This window comes from Chiloscyllium plagiosum, unplaced genomic scaffold (genome assembly GCF_037043375.1).
Source record: "Chiloscyllium plagiosum isolate Xiang-an unplaced genomic scaffold, Cpla_swu_hap1 HiC_scaffold_18, whole genome shotgun sequence".
NCBI lineage: Eukaryota > Metazoa > Chordata > Chondrichthyes > Orectolobiformes > Hemiscylliidae > Chiloscyllium > Chiloscyllium plagiosum.
Window position 1 is genome coordinate 3,856,092 of NW_028270156.1, and position 20,944 is coordinate 3,877,035.

The following is a 20,944-nucleotide window of genomic DNA, read 5'->3' on the forward strand; positions in this document are numbered from 1 at the left end:
GTGGGGGCGGAGTTAATCGTGGGGGCGGAGTTAGTCGTGGGGGCGGTGTTAGTCGTGGGGGCGGTGTTAATCGTGGGGGCGGAGTTAATCGTGGGGGCGGAGTTAATCGTGGGGGCGGAGTTAGTCGTGGGGGCGGAGTTAATCGTGGGGGCGGAGTTAATCGTGGGGGCGGAGTTAGTCGTGGGGGCGGTGTTAGTCGTGGGGGCGGTGTTAGTCGTGGGGGCGGAGTTCGTCGTGGAGGCGGAGTTAATCGTGGGGGCGGGGATTAACGTCGGGGCGGAGATTAGCATGTGGGCGGTGATCGACGTGGGAGCCTGGTTAAAAGCGGGTGTTGGGCCTTTTACGAGGAGACCGCGGAAACTGCGCAGGCGCAGACCCGGACGGGCAGGGGCGTGCGCATGCGCCCCTCTTCCAATGGCGGATCCCGGCGGCGATTTGTTCGACAGTATCGTCCTGGCGGAGGATCGGTAAATACCCGCAAAACATCACCACCCGCAATAATGCCGTCTGCTTAACTCCACCATCAACACTAACCCGCCCCCCCACCGAGTCCAGAGGGAAATGAGCAACAAATATCCCCTTTCAGTAATAACCCGTCAATTGACAGTCCGTGCAGGAGTAGGCCATTCAGCCCTTCGAGCCTGCACCACCATTCAGTATAATCATGGCTGATCATCCTTAATCAGTCTCCTGTTCCTGCCTTATCTCCATAACCCTTGATTCCACTATCCTTGAGAGCTCTATCCAACTCTTTCTTAAATGAATCCAGAGACTGGGCCTCCACTGCCCTCTGGGGCAGAGCATTCCACACAGCCACCACTCTCTGGGTGAAGAAGTTTCTCCTCATCTCTGTCCGAAATGGGGAGACTGGGCGCCTCCTAGCAGAGCGCTTCAGGGAACATCTCCGGGACACCCGCACCAATCAACCACACCGCCATGTGGCTCAACATTTCAACTCCCCTCCCACTCTGCCGAGGATATGGAGGTCCTGGGCCTCCTTCACCGCCGCTCCCTCACCACCAGACGCCTGGAGGAAGAACGCCTCATCTTCCACCTCGGAACACTTCAACCCCAGGGCATCAATGTGAACTTCAACAGTTTCCTCATTTCCCCTTCCCCACCTCAGCCCAGTTCCAAACTTCCAGCTCAGCACTGTCCCCATGACTTGTCCGGACATGTCCTACCTGCTTATCTCCTTTTCCACCATTCCCTTCCACCCTCCTCCCGCCCCTGACCACCTTCATCCCCTCCCCCACTCACCCTTTGTACTCTATGCTACTTTCTCCCCACCCCCACCCTCCTCTAGTTTATCTCACCACGCTTCAGGCTCTCTGCCTCTATTCCTGATGAAGGGCTTTTGCCTGAAATGTCGATTTTACTGCTTCTTGGATGTTGCTTGAACTGCTGTGCTCTTCCAGCACCACAAATCCAGAATATGTCCTAAATGGTCTACCCCGTATTTTTAAGCTGTGTCCCCTTTCAGTAATATCCCTCTTCAATAATATCCCCCTTCAGTAATATCCCCTTCAGTAAAACCCTCTTCAGTAGTACCGCCTTAAGTAATACCCCTCATCAGTAATAACCGCCTTCACTAATAACCGCCTTCACTAATAACCGCCTTCACTAATAACCGCCTTCACTAATAACCGCCTTCACTAATAACCGCCTTCACTAATAACCGCCTTCACTAATAACCCCAGTCAATAATAACCCCAGTCAATAATAACCCCAGTCAATAATAACCCCAGTCAATAATAACCCCAGTCAATAATAACCCCAGTCAATAATAACCCCAGTCAATAATAACCCCAGTCAATAATAACCCCAGTCAATAATAACCCCAGTCAATAATAACCCCAGTCAATAATAACCCCAGTCAATAATAACCCCAGTCAATAATAACCCCAGTCAATAATAACCCCAGTCAATAATAACCCCAGTCAATAATAACCCCAGTCAATAATAACCCCAGTCAATAATAACCCCAGTCAATAATAACCCCAGTCAATAATAACCCCAGTCAATAATAACCCCAGTCAATAATAACCCCAGTCAATAATAACCCCAGTCAATAATAACCCCAGTCAATAATAACCCCAGTCAATAATAACCCCAGTCAATAATAACCCCAGTCAATAATAACCCCAGTCAATAATAACCCCAGTCAATAATAACCCCAGTCAATAATAACCCCAGTCAATAATAACCCCAGTCAATAATAACCCCAGTCAATAATAACCCCAGTCAATAATATACCCCCTTCAGTAATAACCCCCTTCAATAATAACCCCCTTCAATAATAACCGCCTTCAATAATACCCCCTTCAATAATTACGCCCTTCAATTATACCCCCTTCAGCAATAACCGCCTTCAATAAAAACCCCCGTCAATGATATACCCCCTTCAGTAATACCCCCTTCAGTAATACCCCCTTCAGTAATACCCCCTTCAGTAATACCCCCTTCAGTAATACCCCCTTCAGTAATACCCCCTTCAGTAATTCCCCCTTCAGTAATTCCCCCTTCAGTAATTCCCCCTTCAGTAATGTCCCCCTTCAATAGTACCCCCTTCAATAGTACCCCCTTCAATAGTACCCCCTTCAATAGTACCCCCTTCAATAATAACGCCCTTCAATTATACCCACTTCAATAATAACGCCCTTCAATTATACCCCCTTCAATAATAACCGCATTCAATAAAAACCCCTGTCAATAATATACCCCCTTCAGTAATACCCCCTTCAGTAATACCCCCTTCAGTAATACCCCCTTCAGTAATACCCCCTTCAGTAATTCCCCCTTCAGTAATTCCCCCTTCAGTAATTCCCCCTTCAGTAATTCCCCCTTCAATAGTACCCCCTTCAATAGTACCCCCTTCAATAGTACCCCCTTCAATAGTACCCCCTTCAATAGTACCCCCTTCAATAGTACCCCCTTCAATAGTACCCCCTTCAATAGTACCCCCTTCAATAGTACCCCCTTCAATAGTACCCCCTTCAATAGTACCCCCTTCAATAGTACCCCCTTCAATAGTACCCCCTTCAATAATAACGCCCTTCAATTATACCCACTTCAATTATACCCACTTCAATAATAACGCCCTTCAATTATACCCCCTTCAATAATAACCGCATTCAATAAAAACCCCTGTCAATAATATACCCCCTTCAGTAATACCCCCTTCAGTAATACCCCCTTCAGTAATACCCCCTTCAGTAATACCCCCTTCAGTAATACCCCCTTCAGTAATACCCCCTTCAGTAATACCTCCTTCAGTAATACCCCCTTCAGTAATAAATGCCTTCAATAGTAATCCCCCAACAGCAATATCCCCCAACAGCAATATCCCCCAACAGCAATATCCCCCAACAGCAATATCCCCCAACAGCAATATCCCCTTCAGTAGTACCCCCTTCAGTAGTACCCCCTTCAGTAGTACCCCCTTCAGTAGTACCCCCTTCAATAATATCCCCCTTCAATAATATCCCCCTTCAATAATATCCCCCTTCAATAATATCCCCCTTCAATAATATCCCCCTTCAATAATACCCGCCTTCAATAATACCCGCCTTCAATAATACCCGCCTTCAATAATACCCGCCTTCAATAATACCCGCCTTCAATAATACCCGCCTTCAATAATACCCGCCTTCAATAATACCCGCCTTCAATAATACCCGCCTTCAATAATACCCGCCTTCAATAATACCCGCCTTCAATAATACCCGCCTTCAATAATACCCGCCTTCAATAATACCCGCCTTCAATAATACCCGCCTTCAGAAATATCCCTTTTAGTAATAATCCCCTTCAATAATAGCCCCCTTCTATAATAGCCCCCTTCTATAATAGCCCCCTTCTATAATAACCCTCTTAGTAATACCCCCTTCAGCAATAGCCCCCTTCAGCAATAGCCCCCTTCAGTAATGCCCCCTTCAGTAATGCCCCCTTCAGTAGTAACCCCTCTTCAGTAATACCCTCTTCAGTAATACCCCTCTTCAGTAATACCCCTCTTCAGTAATACCCCTCTTCAGTAATACCCCCTTCAGTAATACCCCCTTCAGTAATACCCCCTTCAGTAATACCCCCTTCAGTAATACCCCCTTCAGTAATACCCCCTTCAGTAATACCTCCTTCAGTAATACCCCCTTCAGTAATAAATGCCTTCAATAGTAATCCCCCAACAGCAATATCCCCCAACAGCAATATCCCCCAACAGCAATATCCCCCAACAGCAATATCCCCCAACAGCAATATCCCCCAACAGCAATATCCCCCAACAGCAATATCCCCTTCAGTAGTACCCCCTTCAGTAGTACCCCCTTCAGTAGTACCCCCTTCAGTAGTACCCCCTTCAGTAGTACCCCCTTCAGTAGTACCCCCTTCAGTAGTACCCCCTTCAATAATATCCCCCTTCAATAATACCCGCCTTCAATAATACCCGCCTTCAATAATACCCGCCTTCAATAATACCCGCCTTCAATAATACCCGCCTTCAATAATACCCGCCTTCAATAATACCCGCCTTCAATAATACCCGCCTTCAATAATACCCGCCTTCAATAATACCCGCCTTCAATAATACCCGCCTTCAATAATACCCGCCTTCAATAATACCCGCCTTCAATAATACCCGCCTTCAATAATACCCGCCTTCAATAATACCCGCCTTCAATAATACCCGCCTTCAATAATACCCGCCTTCAATAATACCCGCCTTCAATAATACCCGCCTTCAATAATACCCGCCTTCAATAATACCCGCCTTCAATAATACCCGCCTTCAATAATACCCGCCTTCAATAATACCCGCCTTCAATAATACCCGCCTTCAATAATACCCGCCTTCAATAATACCCGCCTTCAATAATACCCGCCTTCAGAAATATCCCTTTTAGTAATAATCCCCTTCAATAATAATCCCCTTCAATAATAGCCCCCTTCAATAATAGCCCCCTTCAATAATAGCCCCCTTCTATAATAGCCCCCTTCTATAATAACCCCCTTCAGCAATAGCCCCCTTCAGCAATAGCCCCCTTCAGCAATAGCCCCCTTCAGTAATGCCCCCTTCAGTAATGCCCCCTTCAGTAGTAACCCCTCTTCAGTAATACCCCTCTTCAGTAATACCCCTCTTCAGTAATACCCCTCTTCAGTAATACCCCTCTTCAGTAATACCCCCCTTCAATAATACCCCCCACAGTAATACCCCCCACAGTAATACCCCCCGTCAATAGTCCCCCCGTCAATAGTGCCCCCCGTCAATAGTGCCCCCCGTCAATAGTGCCCCCCGTCAATAGTGCCCCCCTCAGAACTATCCCCTTCAATAATAACCCCCTTCAATAATATCCCCCCCGTGTAATATCCCCCCCCCCCCGAGTTACCTCCCCCCCCCCCCCCCCCCCCCAAGTAATTTCCCCCCCCCCCCCGAGTAATATCCCCCCCCGAGTGCTCCCATGAGGAGGTTGAACAGTTCATCGACTTCACCAACACCTTCCACCCCGACCTCAAATTCACCTGGACAGTCTCAGATTCCTCCCTCCCCTTCCTTGACCTTTCTATTTCTATCTCAGGCGACCGACTCAACATGGACATCTACTACAAACTGACTGACTCCCACAGCTACCTGGACTACACCTCCTCCCATCCTGCCCCCTGTAAAAACGCCATCCCATTCTCCCAATTCCTTCGACTCCGCCGCATCTGCTCCCAGGAGGACCAGTTCCAAAAACGCACAACCCAGATGGCCTCCTTCTTCAAGGACCGCAATTTCCCCCCCGACGTGGTCGACGATGCCCTCCACCGCATCTCTTCCACTTCCCGCTCCTCCGCCCTTGAACCCCGCCCCTCCAACCGCCACCAGGACAGAACCCCACTGGTCCTCACCTACCACCCCACCAATCTCCATGTACAGCGCATCATCCGCCGTCATTTCTGCCACCTCCAAACGGACCCCACCACCAAGGATATATTTCCCTCCCCTCCCCTATCAGCATTCCGTAAAGACCACTCCCTCCGTGACTCCCTCGTCAGATCCACACCCCCCACCAACCCAACCTCCACTCCCGGCACCTTCCCCTGCAACCGCAGGAGGTGCAAGACTTGCACCCACACCTCCCCCCTCACCTCCCTCCAAGGCCCCAAAGGAAACTTCCATATCCGCCACAGATTCACCTGCACCTCCACACACATCATCTATTGCATCCTCTGCACCCGATGTGGCCTCCTCTATATTGGGGAGACAGGCCGGCTACTTGCGGAGCGTTTCAGAGAACACCTCTGGGACACCCGAACCAACCAACCCAACCACCCGGTGGCTCAACATTTCAATTCCCCCTCCCACTCCACCAAGGATATGCAGGTCTTTGGACTCCTCCATCGTCAGACCACAACAAAATGACGGTTGGAGGAAGAACGCCTCATCTTCCGCCTAGGAACCCTCCAACCACAAGGGATGAACTCGGATTTCACCAGTTTCCTCATTTCCCCTCCCCTCACCCTGTCTCAGTCAAATCCATCGAATTCAGCACCGCCTTCCTAACCTGCAATCTTCTTCCTGACCTCTCCGCCCCCACCCCAGTCTGACCTATCACCCTCACCTTGACCTCTTTCCACCTATCACATTTCCGACGCCCCTCCCCCAGTCCCTCCTCCCTACCTTTTATCTTAGCCTGCTGGACAAACTTTCCTCATTCCTGAAGAAGGGCTTATGCCCGAAACGTAGATTCTCCTGTTCCCTAGATGCTGCCTGACCTGCTGCGCTTTTCCAGCAACACATTTCCAGCTCTAGTCCTCAGCAGAGGCCTCACCTTCATCCCCCTACGCTCCCGGATTAACAAATTCAACACGCGGCGAACATAGAGTATTTCTTCCGCCGCCTTCGCCTCCGTGCCAACTTCTTCAACCAGGACTCCCGCCCACCCTCTGACGACCCCTTCTCCCGCCTCCAACACACCCCATCCACCTGGACACCCCATGCTGGCCTCTTACCCGCCCTCGATCTCTTCATAACCAACTTCCGCCGTGACATTGACCGCCTCAACCTGTCCACCCCCTCACCCACTCCAACCTCTCACTCTCGCAACGTGCAGCCCTCCGCTCCAACACCAACCTCACCATCAAACCGGCAGACAAGGGAGGCGCGGTGGTAGTTTGGCGCACCGATCTTTGTATTGCTGAGGCTAAATGCCAGCTCACGGACACCTTCTCCAACTGCCCCCTTGACCATGACCCCACCTCCCACCACCAAACCATCATTTCCCAGACTATCCATAACCTCATCACCTCAGGGGATCTCCCATCCACCGCCTCCAACCTCATAGTCCCACAACCCCGCACCGCCCGTTTCTACCTCCTGCCCAAAATCCACAAACCTGACTGCCCCGGCCGACCCATTGTCTCAGCCTGCTCCAGCCCCACCAAACTCATCTCCGCATACCTTGACACGGTCCTGTCCCCCTTAGTCCAAGAACTCCCCACCTACGTTCGGGACACCACTCACGCCCTCCACCTCCTCCATGATTTTCGCTTCACCGACCCCCAAAGCCTTATCTTCACCATGGACATCCAGTCCCTATACACCAACATCCCCCATCACGAAGGCCTCAAAGCCCTCCGCTTCTTCCTTTCCCGCCAAACCAACCAGTACCCTTCCACTGACACCCTCTTTCGACTGACTGAACTGGTCCTCACTCTGAAAAACTTCTCTTTCCAATCCTCCCACTTCCTCCAAACCAAAGGAGTAGCCATGGGCATCCGCATGGGCCCCAGCTATGCCTGCCTCTTTGTCGGATATGTGTAACAGTCCATCTTCCGCAGCTACACTGGCACCACCCCCCCACCTTTTCCTCCGCTACATCGATGACTGTATCGGCGCTACCTCGTGCTCCCACGAGGAGGTTGAACAGTTCATCCACTTTACTAACACCTTCCACCCCGACCTCAAATTTACCTGAACCGTCTCAGACTCCTCCCTCCCCTTCCTAGATCTCTCCATTTCTCTCTCGGGCGACCGACTCAACACAGACATTTACTACAAACTGACCGACTCCCACAGCTACCTAGACTACACCTCCTCCCACCCTGCCCCCTGTAAAAATGCCATCCCATATTCCCAATTCCTTCGCCTTCGCCGCAACTGCTCCCAGGAGGACCAATTCCAATATCGAACAACCCAGATGGCTTCCTCCAAAGATCGCAATTTCCCCTCAGATGTGGTTGACGATGCTCTCCACCGCATCTCCTCCACTTCCCGCTCCTCCACCCTTGAACCCCACCCCTCCAATCGCCACCAGGACAGAACACCACTGGTCCTCACCTACCACCCCACCCACTTCCAGATACATCGTATCATCCTTCGTCATTTCCGCCACCTCCAAACAGACCCCAATACCAGGGATATATTTCCCTCCCCACCCCTATCAGCGTTCTGGAGAGACCACTCCCTCCGCGATTCCCTCGTCAGGTCCACACCCCCCACCAACCCATGCTCCACTCCCGGCACCTTCCCCTGCAACCGCAAGAAATGCAAAACATGCGCCCACACCTTTCTCCCCCCCCCCCCCCCCACCCGACTTCCCTCCAAGGCCCTAAGGGATCCTTCCATATCCGTCAGAAGTTCATCTGCGCCTCCACGCACATCATTTACTGCATCCGCTGCACCCGATGTGGCCTCCTATACATTGGGGAGACAGGCTGCCTACTTGCGGAATGTTTCAGCGAACACCTCTGGGACACCCACACCAACCAACCCAACCGCCCCGTGGCTGAACACTTTAACTCCTCCCTCCCACTCTGCCAAGGACATGCAGGTCCTTGGCCTCATCCATCGCCGGATCATGGCAACACGACACCTGGAGGAAGAGCGCCTCATCTTCCGCCTAGGAATCCTCCAATCACAAGGGATGAATGCAGATTTCTCCAGCTTTCTCATTTCCCCTCTCCCCCCCCCACCTTTTTTCAGTCCTAACCCTCAGACTCAACACCGCCTTCTTGACCTGCAATCTTCTTCCCGACCTCTCCATCCCCACCCCCTCTCGGGCCTATCACCCTCACCTTAACCTCCTTCCACCTATCGTATTCCCAACGCCCCTCCCCCAAGTCCCTCCTCCCTACCTTTTATCTTAGCCTGCTTGGCACACCCTCCTCATTCCTGAAGAAGGGCTTATGCCCGAAACATCGATTCTGCTGCTCCTTGGATGCTGCCTGACCTGCTGTGCTTTTCCAGCAACACATTTTTGAGCTACTTCCAAAAATGCCCCCACCTCAAATATACCCCTTCAAAATAGCCGCCCTTCAAAATGCCCCAAATAAACTCCTTCAAATATGTATCATTAATAACCTGCCACAGCATCGTCCCGGTGGATAATCAGTGACACCTTCATCCCTCTCACTGTCCCTTTACACCCCCCCCTCCCCCAACATCCCTGATTGGGCATCCCCCACACACACAACACTCAGATCTATCCCCAACAGCATGTACTCATGAATGAATGGTAACAGCCACCCTCGCCGCACCCAATAATTCAAACCCCCCCCCAACTCTTTCCGTCCTCCATCATACCTCCTTCCTGGCCATTGCTCTCCTTCCCCCACCATGGCTGCCCCCTCCCAATTGTTTTCTGCGGTTGTTTGCATCTCAACTGATGCAATTTCTCTTGTGGTCGGCAGATTTCGTGGAGAAGGTTACCAGGAAGGGTTTACAGAAGGAGGTCATTTGGGAGAAACTGAGGGACGACGCTATGGATTAGTGAATGGTGCCAAGATTGGATCAGAGGTAAATAAGTGAGAACGGTTGCGCACCAATTATAAATGCAGGTAGTTTAATGTGTTCAAAGTTTGGGAGAAGATTTGTAGCTCGGGTGCTCATTGTTGCGGTTCTGTTCGCTGAGCTGGGAATTTGTGTTGCAGACGTTTTGTCCCCTGTCGAGGTGACATCCTCAGTGATCACTATAAATGCAGGAGGAAACATCACAGAAGCGCTTCACAGGAGGCTCCCAAGCATTGAAGATGTCACCTAGACAGGGGACGAAACGTCTGCAACACAAATTCCCAGCTCGGCGAACAGAACCACAACAGTTTAATGTGTTAAAGCACTCAATTGTACACACAATGAAACATGAGGGAATACATTGTTTTGGGAGTTTGCTGTGCAAATTGATTCCAAAATTTCCTAGAATACAATAATGATTGCATTTCAAAAAGTATTTTACTGGCTATAAAGTGCTTTTGGTATGTCTTAAAAGATGCTAGATAAATATAACTCCATCTTTATGCCTCCTTTCCATGAGGAGCTGACTCATACCGAGATGTTATTATGTGGGTTTGAGTGCCTCCTACTCCTCTCTCAAACACACATTTTATCTGAGCAATCCTGGAAGTTGGTGATCTGTTGAAAGACCCGGGGTGGCACGGTGGCACAGTGGTTAGCACTGCTGCCTCACAGCGCCAGAGACCCAGGTTCAATTCCTGCCTCCACACTGTCTGTGTGGAGTTTGCACATTCTCTCCGTGTCTGCGTGGGTTTCCTCTGGGTGCTCCGGTTTCCTCCCACAGTCCAAAAATGTGCAGGTTAGGTGAATTGGCCATGCTAAATTGCCCGTAGTGTTAGGTGAAGGGGTAAATGTAGGCGAATGGGTCTGGGTGGGTGCGCTTCGGCGGGTCAGTGTGGACTTGTTGGGCCGAAGGGCCTGTTTGCACACTGTAAGTAATCTAATCTAACCCAGAATTGTGAAACAGTGACATAAATGAATAAAGAAGTTTCTCTGTAATGCATTTGTTGATCACTTCAGTTTACTTCAAATGATTTTGTAATAAATCCCAAACTTGGCCCTGTTTGTTCCCATCACAGCAACTTTTTGGAATTGAAGCTTTAGATAAAATTAACTGATCCTCTTCCTTAAAAAATGTTATAGTGAGTGATTGTTTTTTGGCAGTGTTCTACACGTCTGTATGATTTGAATCACTAATTCTCAAGCGGAGCCAAAGAAACACTCCTATTCAGAAGGTGTGCAGGAAAGGTGTGTTGAGATATAGCATCAACCATGGTCTAGCTGATTAGTGAAACTGGCTGGAGGGGCTGACTGGCCTACTGTCGTTCCTTTACGGTCACTTGTAGAGTTATCACCATCAGTACAAAACTAAATTTCATATATGAATCAGATGGAAAGCTACCAGACACAACTCTTAAAGTGTAAATGCTTTTTGATGCTCAAAACTTCTGTTGTTAAAACTACAACTTGTATTTAGAAAATAAAAACAAGACCCTTAAGATGGTAGAAATTTGGAGTAACTGGAGAAACCCAGTAGGTCTGGCAGCATCTGTGGAGAAGGAAACTGAGTTAACATTTTGAGTTTGATATGACTTCACAGTATTTCCTTTGGAACAGTTCTTACTATTCATCCTGGGCTTGAAACATTAACTCTTTCTCTTTGTGCAAATGGTGACAGACCCGCTGAGTTGCTCCAGCACTTTGTTTTATAAATATAAATGAAAATAATAGTGAGTCCGAATGCACTTTAGAGAAGCATTATTTGACATTGAGCCCTGTAAGGAGATATTCAGGCAACTGACAAAATGCTTGGTCAAAGAGGTATGTTTCAAGAAATGGTTTTAAAGGAGGAAAAGAGTTTTCTGATGGAACTCCAGAACTTAGGACTTTAAGGCTGAGGTCCTGGTGCAGTTTCTTTAAAATCAAGATGCTGGAGTAGCCAGAACTGGGCAAAGCACTAATACGTTGGATTGCTGTGGGTCTTGAGGAAATTTTAAAGATGGGTTTGGGGGTGGAGTAAGGTGGTGGGAAGGTCTGAAACAAAAACTATGGCTTCTAAAATGAGTTTGTAATGTAAGTCAATGGGTAAAAGGGACTTGATGTGTGTTAGGAAATGGGCAGCAGGTGACCCCTAGTTTATGGAGGATAGAATATCGAGTACTGGCTAGAATGTGTTGGAACAGTCTGGAGGAAACACTGGCGTGGAAGAGGCTTTCATCAGCAGATGAACAGAGGCAGAGCAGAGTTAGACAATGTCACAATAATCATATTGTGCAGTGTCAAGTAATGCAGTGGATACATGTTGGCAGCTCACCACAGGGTCACGTATCCCACCAAGCTTGCAAACGATCTGTTTTGGCTTCAGACAGTTGTCAGGGAGAAGGGTAGCGTTGGTGGAAAGGGAGTGCTTCATTATTATTTGTCTCAGAGGAATTGTTTCAGTGACACAGCCTAATTAGATTATAATTCTGAGGTTGACACTTCTGGGGAACTTGACAGGGTAGGTGTGGCAGTTGTTTTTTCCTTGTGGGAGAGTTTAGGACCAGGGCATAATCTCAGAGTAAGGGGTTTCCATTTAAGACAGATAAGGAGGAATGTCCTGTCTCATGAGGTGGTGAATGTATGGAATTCTTTACCACAGAGCACTGGGTTTTTAAGTATATTCCAGGCTGAGGCAGATTTTTAATCAGTGAGGGAATCAAGGAGTTTGGGGAAAGGGCTGGAAAGTGAAGTTGAGGATTATCAGATTAGCCATGATCCCATTTAATGTCTGGAAGGCCAGCCTCTGCCCCTGTGTTTTATGGTGTTATTTATCAATAAAAAATACTCTCAAATATTTTAGGTCAGTGTAAAGCTCATATAATTTGGATCTGGACACCAATTATATATTCAGAATAGTGTATTGTGTTATTGGATACCTCTTCAAACAGGTTATCAACTTAACATATTACTGTTTGTGAGAGCTTGCTGTGCACAGACTGGCTGCCTGGTTTCACACATTTCAACACTGACTGCATCTCAGAATTAACTTGTTGGTTGTTAAGCACTTAGGGATGGCCTGTCCTTGTAAAAGGTACTGTATCATTCAATGTCTCTCTTTCAAGAAATTTTATCCTTTTAATTCTCCTGATCATTTTCTTTCTGCTCTACAGGTTTCTTTTTATGAAGGTTTTGCCTATACCTGGAAGTGTCTTCTTCAGAATAACCAAGATGTTAAGAGCAGGTATGCATTGGTTGTTGACTGATGTGGAGTTTCAGAATTCTTGTGGTGATGTTAGTAGTCCTGTGAAAGGAACAACTCCAGTTGCCCAAATGGAAATCATAACTGGTTTGTTTACACAAACCTAGTATTGGTCTGTAAGATTTTGGTTTTGTATTAGTGCTGAACTTGTCTCCTGTTAAAGCCTGAAGTAAAACTCTCTCCTTCAGTCAAGCCCTTTTATATTATAATTGCAGTATAAAGATGATATAAGCTGAATGAGTGGGTAAATGTATGACAGATGATATATGTGGATCAGTGCGAGGTTATCCACTTCAGGAGCAAAAAACAGCGAAGTGGATTGCTATCTGATTGGCTATAAATTGAGAGAGAAGAATGTGCAGTGAGACCAGTGTGTCCTTGTACACTATTCACTTAAGGTGAGCATTTAAGCGCAGCAGGTGGTGAAGAAGATAAATGGTATGTTCACCTTTATAGCAAGAGGATTCGGGCACAGGAGCAGGCATGTCTTGCTGGGACACCCGGACCAACCAACCCAACCACCCTGTGGCTCAACATTTCAACTCCCCCTCCCACTCCACCAAGGATATGCAGGTCTTTGGACTCCTCTATCGCCAGACCACAACAAAATGACGGTTGGAGGTAGAGCGCCTCATCTTCTGCCTAGGAACCCTCCAACCACAAGGGATGAACTCGGATTTCACCATTTTCCTCATTTCCCCTCCCCCCACCTTGTCTCAGTAAATCCATCGAATTCAGCACCGCCTTCCTAATCTGCAGTCTTCTTCCTGACCTCTCCGCCCCCACCCCAGTCTGACCTATCACCCTCACCTTGACCTCTTTCCACCTATCACATTTCCGACGCCCCTCCCCCAAGTCCCTCCTCCCTATCTTTTATCTTAGCCTGCTGGACAAACTTTCCTCATTCCTGAAGAAGGGCTTATGCCCGAAACGTCGATTCTCCTGTTCCCTGGATGCTGCCTGACCTGCTGCGCTTTTCCAGCAACACATTTTCAGCTCTGATCTCCAGCATCTGCAGACCTCACTTTCTCCTGCAATTCTACATGGCCTTGGTGAGACCACACCTGGAGTATTGTGTGCAGTTTTGATCTTGACATTTGAGGAAGGATGTTCTGGCTATAGAGGAAGTGCTTCAAAGGTTTCCCACACTGATTCCAGGGATGGTGGGACTGACATGAGGAGAGGTTGAATCAGTTAAGATTAATGTTTGCTGTGATTCAGAAGAATGAGGGGAAAAATTCTTGTAGAAACCTATAAATTCTGACCGGACTAGACAGGGTAGACTAGACAGGAATAATATTCCCTATAAAGGGGAAGTCCAATCTAAGAACATAAGTAGGCAATTCAGCCCTTCAAGCCTGATCTGTAACTTGATACAAGCATGGCTCATCTCATCTCATCTCAGCCTGAACCCCATTTTCCTGCCCAGATGAACAGTTTCCATTTCTTCTAATGATACAGGAGGCCATTTACAACTACAAAAGAAATTTCTTCACTCGGAATGGTCAGCCTATGGAATTTGCTGCCACAGAGAGTGGTTGAAGCCAAAATATTCTGGGATTTCAAGAAGGAGTTGGATATAGCACTTTGTGCTAAAGGGGCCAAACGGATATGGGGAAAAGCAGGAACAGGTTATAGGGTTGGATGATCAGCCATGATCAGAGTGAATTATGCAGCAGACTTGGAGGGCTCGTTGGCCCCTCTTGCTTCTATTTTCTATGTTGCTATGAGACAAACCAGTAGGCCTGGTGTAAAGTTTTAAGATTCATCTTGGGCTATTGGTGTTGCTGGCTGGGCCAACATTTATTAGGAGAAAGTGAGAACTGCAAATGCTGGAGTTCAGAGTCGAGAGTGTGGTGCTAGAAAAGCACAGCAGGTCAGGCAGCCTCCGAGGAGTAGGAGAATTGATGTTTCGGGCAAGAGCCCTTCATCAGGAATATTTATTGCCCATCACTAATTACGCAGGAGAAAATTAACTTCCTTCTTGAATTGCTGCAGTCTTTAGGTTGGAACATTCGCATTGCTCATAGAGTCATAGAGACGTACAGCACGGAAACAGACCTTTCAGTCCAACTTGTCCATGCAGACCAGATATCCCAACCCAACCTAGTCCCACCTGCAGCGCTCTGGGGAGGATGTTCCACCTGAGTTGCATCCCAAATTACGTTCTTTAGATATTGTTGCAGTATTAGAGCTTAAATTGCAAGAAACTTTCTTTTAAAAGTCATTGAATCACTTGTTCTTGGATTTTGCTGTCCTTTATAAAGAACATACTTTGCCATCTCTTGTACTATTGCAGTAAAAGGCTGAAAGCCCTAAACTCACTGCTGGCGATGGTTCATGACTTCCCATATGAAAACCCAACTTACGACAAGCTACAAGAGGACCTAGAAAAGATGCGAGCCAAGTTTAAACAGGTTTGTAAACTTACAAATTGCACTCAATATGATCTTTTTCAGAAATGATGAGAGATTTGGGCTGGAATACTTTTGACCTTGACCAGTGGTGTATGATGCTTATTGCTGCATAATTTGCATTATTGTATGGAAATGAGTGCAGATTGACTGTTTCATTGGGCTGGAAAGTATTCTCACAATTGAGTTCCATCCTATTATTGTTTACTATCCACATATAATATTTATGTTTTTACCATTCCTCTTTTCTTTCGCCAAGCCCCAGTTGGATTAGTTGTAAATCATAATCAGGCATTGACCTAGCGACTTGCTCTTATTTCCATGGCTCTCATATATTGTGCAATCTGTTTCCTCATCAGATTTTTGGGGGAACTCATTGTTAGCACCATAAAGTAATTATATACCAGAATATGAGCATTTAACAAATGTATTATGAGCGTGCAGAATTGGAATAGTAGTAGATTGTTCAGCCCTCTCGAGCCTGCTCCTCCAGTCAGTGAGATTATGGCTAACTTGTTTGTGTTTCAAGTTCTACATTCCCATCTATTCCTTTCAGTTCTCTTGTAATCTAATAACCCAAGTCTTAAAAATCTTTAATGATCTAAGGCAGTGGGTTTGAAAGATATGCAACTCTGTGAGAAAAATATTCTTCTCATCTCTGTTCCAAAAGGGCAACCATTAACTTTGCAATGAACAGTGTCCCCTAGTTTTGGACTGACCCACAAGGGGTAACTTCTTTTCCATGTCCACCTTGTCAAGACCATTCAGGTTCTTGCATGTTTCAATCGAGACACCCCTCACTCTTCTAATCTCCAGTGGAAACACCCCAGCCTGACCCCAACCTTTCCTCATACAAAAACCCTCTCATTCCAGGTGTCAATCTAGTAAACCTCCTCCAGTGCATTTACACCCATCCTTAAATAAGGAGACCAAAACTGCATGCAGTTTTGAGAGGTTGTCTCACCAGTGCTCTGTATAACTTAAGCAAACAGCTCTCAATTTTATGTTTAATTAATCACATAATGAAGGATAGCATTCCATTCGTGTTAATTATGCGCTGTACTTGCATGCCAATTGTTTATTAATCATGCAATAGATTACCCAAGTCCATCTGCACCTGTAGCTGTGTAGCCATTCTCCATTTAAGTCATGCTGTTTTGGTGTTCTTCCTCCCAAAGTGAACAACTTCACATTTCTTTCACATTATACTCAAGCTGTCATATTTCTACCCACTCGCTCCACCAATCCAAATCTTACTCCATCCTCTTCATGTCTTAACAATATAATTTACTCTCTATATTCATATCGCCTGCGATTTAACTACCATGCTTTTATTTTCCTTCTCTAAGTCATTAATGTGAATTGTATAAAATTGAGGGCCCAGCACAGACCTTACTTGTTGTATCCTGCCAATCAGACGAAGACCCATTTATGTGTACCATGTTTTTTGCCTGCCAGCCAGTCAATCTACTATCCATGTTAATAGGGAACCGCCTACACCATGAGCTTTTATTTTCCTTGGTGATATTTGCTGTGACACATTATCACATGCCTTCTGGAAATCCAAGTATGATATGCCTACAGGCCCTCTTTATCCACAGTGCATATTATTCCTTTAAAGAACTGGAATAAACAGGTTAAGCATTATTTCCCTTTGAATCTATGCTGATGCTTCCAGTTTACCTTGAACCTTTGTAAATGCTCTGCTATAATCCTTTTAGAGTCATTGAGTCATAAAGACGTACAGCACAGAAACAGACCCTTTGGTCCAACTTGTCCATATCAACCAGATATCCTAACCTAATCTAGTCCCATTTGCCAGCATTTAGCCTGTATCTCTCCAAACCCTTCTTAGTCATATACCATCCAGATGCCTTTTAAATGTTGCAATTGTACCAGCCTCCACACTTCCTCTGGCAGCTCATTCCATACAATATCATCCTCAGGGTGAAAAAGTTGTCCCTTGGGTCCCTTTTAAATTTTTCACCTCTCATCTTAAACCTATGCCCCCTAGTTCTGGAGTCCCCCAACCCTATCCATGCCCCTCATGATTTTATAAACCTCTATAAGGTCACCCCCTCAGCCTCCAACGCTCCAGGGAAAACAGCCCTAGCCTATTCAGCCTCTTCCTATAGCTCAAATCCTCCAACCCTGGCAACATCCTTACAAATCTTTTCTGAACCCTTTCAAGTTTCACAACATTCTTCTGTTAGGAAGGAGACCAGAATTGCGCACAATATTCCAACAGTGGCCGAACCAATGTCCTGTACAGCCACAACACGACCTCCCAACTTCTATACTCAATGCTCTCTCCAATAAAGGAAAGCATACCAAACGCCTTCCTCACTATCCTATTCTAACACTGTTCCCTTAGACAGATGTCATGCTAACTGGCCTGTTTTCTGCTTCCCTCCTTTCTTGAAACGGAGCCTGACAGAACCTTTCCTGAATCGATGGAATCTTAGAAAGTTAACACTGATGCATATACTAGCCTTCTCTTTTCAGACCTTAGGATGAAATCCATCTGGACCCAGAGACTTGTCGGTCTGCAGCTGCATCAATGTTTTCAGTACCACTTCTCTCATGATTGTACTTTCATTAAGCTCCTCTTTCCCTCCACCTCCTGATTTGCAACGATTACTGGAATGATTTTCATATCCTCTACAATGAAGGCAAACAATATATTTGTTTGTATCATCCACCGTTTCCTTATTATTTACTATTAACTTCCATTTCTCATTCTCTTCAGAATGAATGCTCACTTTGTTTATTCTTTTCCTTTTTAAAATTTCTATAATAATTCTTAGGATCTATTTTTGCACTCCTAGTTAACTTCATCGCGTTGTCTTAATTTATTCCTTCTGATTAACCTTTCAGTTATTCTCTGTCTTTCTTTATGAAGTGATACAAAACATAATATAATGTAGTTATAAATGTCTCAATGAAAAGCATAAGACAGAGTGCATCTCATTTGTGAAACTACACTCGACTGATAGGATGTAATTCAACATACAAAATATGTGATGTAATTGTTCTGATATCTAGGGAATTTGGGAATATGTGAATTAGAGTCATAGAGGTGTACAGCACGGAAACAGATCCATCAGTCTGACCCGTCTATGCCGACCAGATATCCCAACCTAATCTAGTCCCACCTGCCAGCACCCGGCCCATATCCCTCTAAACTCTAAACCCTTCCTATTCATATACCCATCCAGATGCCTATTAAATGTTGCAATTGTATCAGCCTCCACCACTTCCTTTGGCAGTTCATCCCATATACATACCACATACCCCTTAGGTCTCTTTTATATCTTTCCTCTCTCACCCTAAAACTATGCCCTTTAGTTCTGGACTCCCCACCCCAGGGAAAAGACTTTGTTTATTTATCCTCCGACACTCCAGGGAAAATAGCCCCAGCCTGTTCAGCCTCTTCCTATAGCTCAAATCCTCCAACTCTGGCAATATCCTTGTAAATCTTTTCTGAACCCTTTCAAGCTTCACAACATCTTTCCGAAAGGAAGGAGACCAAAATTACACTCAATATTCCAACAGTGGCTTAGCCAATGTCCTGTCCAGCTGCAACATGACCTCCCAACTCCTGTACTCAATACTCTAACTGATAAATAATTGAGCAAAAATGTCTATCATGCAGGATTAATCATCCTCTGGTCTACAAGCAGAACCTTTTTCAAGATTGGAGCTGGAACCATACATTACATGGCTTCTTATTGCCCTGGAAATCCACTAGAATCAATATATTTTGGTGTTTAAGTTGCTCATACCCTACACTTAGATATCTGGCCTTTTTAAAATGATCGCAGATTGCTGAACAACACAAGCAACACCCTTTGTGTACACGTTTTGGCTGGTACAGAACTTTGTTTATTTTTTATTCCAGATTTGTTCTTTGCTCAATGTCCAGCCTGCTTTCCAAAATCTAAAGTCAGCTGAGATGTCGTTCTGAAGTAGACCATTACGCCTGACCTCAGTAACATTGTTGAGGGGATGACTTCACATTAAAACACATCCAGCTCTCCATGCCTGAAGTGGAGGATGAAACTGGATAAATTGAGATTTGCTCAGAAAAAGCAAATACATCATAACTACAGATTTGTATGTGATGTTGGAAAGTTATTCATTTGCTGCTGTGAGGAAAAAATAATTTCAAATTCCTTTCACTGAACTTTAGAGATTACTATTACAACCTGAACTGACTAATATAAAAATTATGGGAGGGGCTTTAGTTTCCTTTTGGGGACTTGAGGATTTTAATGAGATTCCAATTTTTAGCCGTTTGAATTCAATTTTTCTGGGACAATTGCAATGAATTTATTATTCATAAGTTGCTTGTATATTTCTAATTACTTCAGAAAATTAACTAGCATGGCTAGTTCTCAATAACAGCAGTGAGATAATGAGTAGATGATTGATTGTTACCCAAGGTATATATTGGATAACTTCTCTGATTCAAAGTGGTGCTGTGGAACATTTTTATGTGTGATTAGAAGGGATGGTGGGGTCTCAGTTTGTTATTGTACCTGAAAGACATCATTGCCAACCACACAACACTCTCTCTGCACTGGACCATCAAACCAGATTATATACTCAGGTCTCTACAGTGAGATTTAAACTGAGGCTAATCATACATAATAGCTAGGATATGATTTCCTGCTGATTGTATACAATGGATAGATTGAAGTTTTATGGTTAATAAAGTTTGATTAAATTTATTTATTGTAGTTGTAAAAGCATTCAAAACCTCATGGTCAAAATGTCTGAATGTAAAATTTGAAATGGTTTGTATTTGAATTTAACTCTGACATTGAAATTTGTTCATTTAATGAATTCATTTTAAAAATTAATACCAGTGCTGCTTGACTTACTGATCGTAACAAAGGAGTTTTTAATCAAAGTAGTGCTGATGGGTGAAAAGAGGAAAACTTAACATGAAACAGCCAGCCATCAGACCCCATCGTTATCAAGTGGAAATTGGCAATATAACAAAGCTTTTTAATACAGGATAAAGGACAATCCTTTATCAGAAATTCTGAAATCTGAAAAGCTCCGAAATCCGAAGCTTTTTTCTGAAATTTTTTCTCATTAACAAGGTTGTTTGGCATGCAAACAGTTAATGCAACTCCACACCTACACGACCCATATCACTCAGATGTGACGTAACGGCATGGCCCAGCACTGGCAGGCATCAGTTCTGTCTGAGTGCTTGTCGTAATCACAGGTGGGTCTGCTGTTCAGTAATCTTATTTATTTTACAATGAAAATGTCATTTAATCCTTTATATGAAAAATTCCAAAATCCGAAAGACAGCTGGTCCCAAGTTTTACGGATAAAGGATTGTCTATTTGTACTTCCTAGTGGTTTAGCTTAAACTAATTATTACTCAATAATAGAGTGCAGAAGCGGTCTTTCAGTCCATTGAGCCTACATCAACATGTGAGAAACATCTGACCTTTTAACCTAATCTCATTTACCAGTACTTGGCCCATAGCCTTGATTATTATG

At 45.6% G+C, this 20,944-nt stretch overlaps 1 protein-coding gene across 1 annotated transcript; it reads left to right on the forward strand.

Annotated features, from left to right (window-relative positions):
• The first annotated feature begins 344 nt into the window (after positions 1-344).
• On the forward strand, positions 345-20,286 carry lto1 (LTO1 maturation factor of ABCE1). The gene is made up of 5 exons (XM_087996153.1): positions 345-467; positions 9,667-9,772; positions 12,919-12,989; positions 15,307-15,424; positions 19,323-20,286. The coding sequence occupies exons 1-5, from the start codon at positions 415-417 to the stop codon at positions 19,386-19,388; spliced, it is 414 nt and encodes a 137-aa protein (XP_087852279.1). The 5' UTR covers positions 345-414; the 3' UTR covers positions 19,389-20,286.
• The last annotated feature ends 658 nt before the right edge of the window (positions 20,287-20,944 follow it).

Excerpts from the sequence above, each read along its gene's own strand:
- lto1 (XM_087996153.1), top strand. The coding sequence starts at position 415 with ATGGCGGATCCCGGCGGCGATTTGTTCGACAGTATCGTCCTGGCGGAG. Across the intron at positions 12,990-15,306 it reads AACCAAGATGTTAAGAGCAG|TAAAAGGCTGAAAGCCCTAA; the intron begins GTATGCATTGGT and ends GTACTATTGCAG. Across the intron at positions 15,425-19,322 it reads TGCGAGCCAAGTTTAAACAG|ATTTGTTCTTTGCTCAATGT; the intron begins GTTTGTAAACTT and ends TTTTTATTCCAG.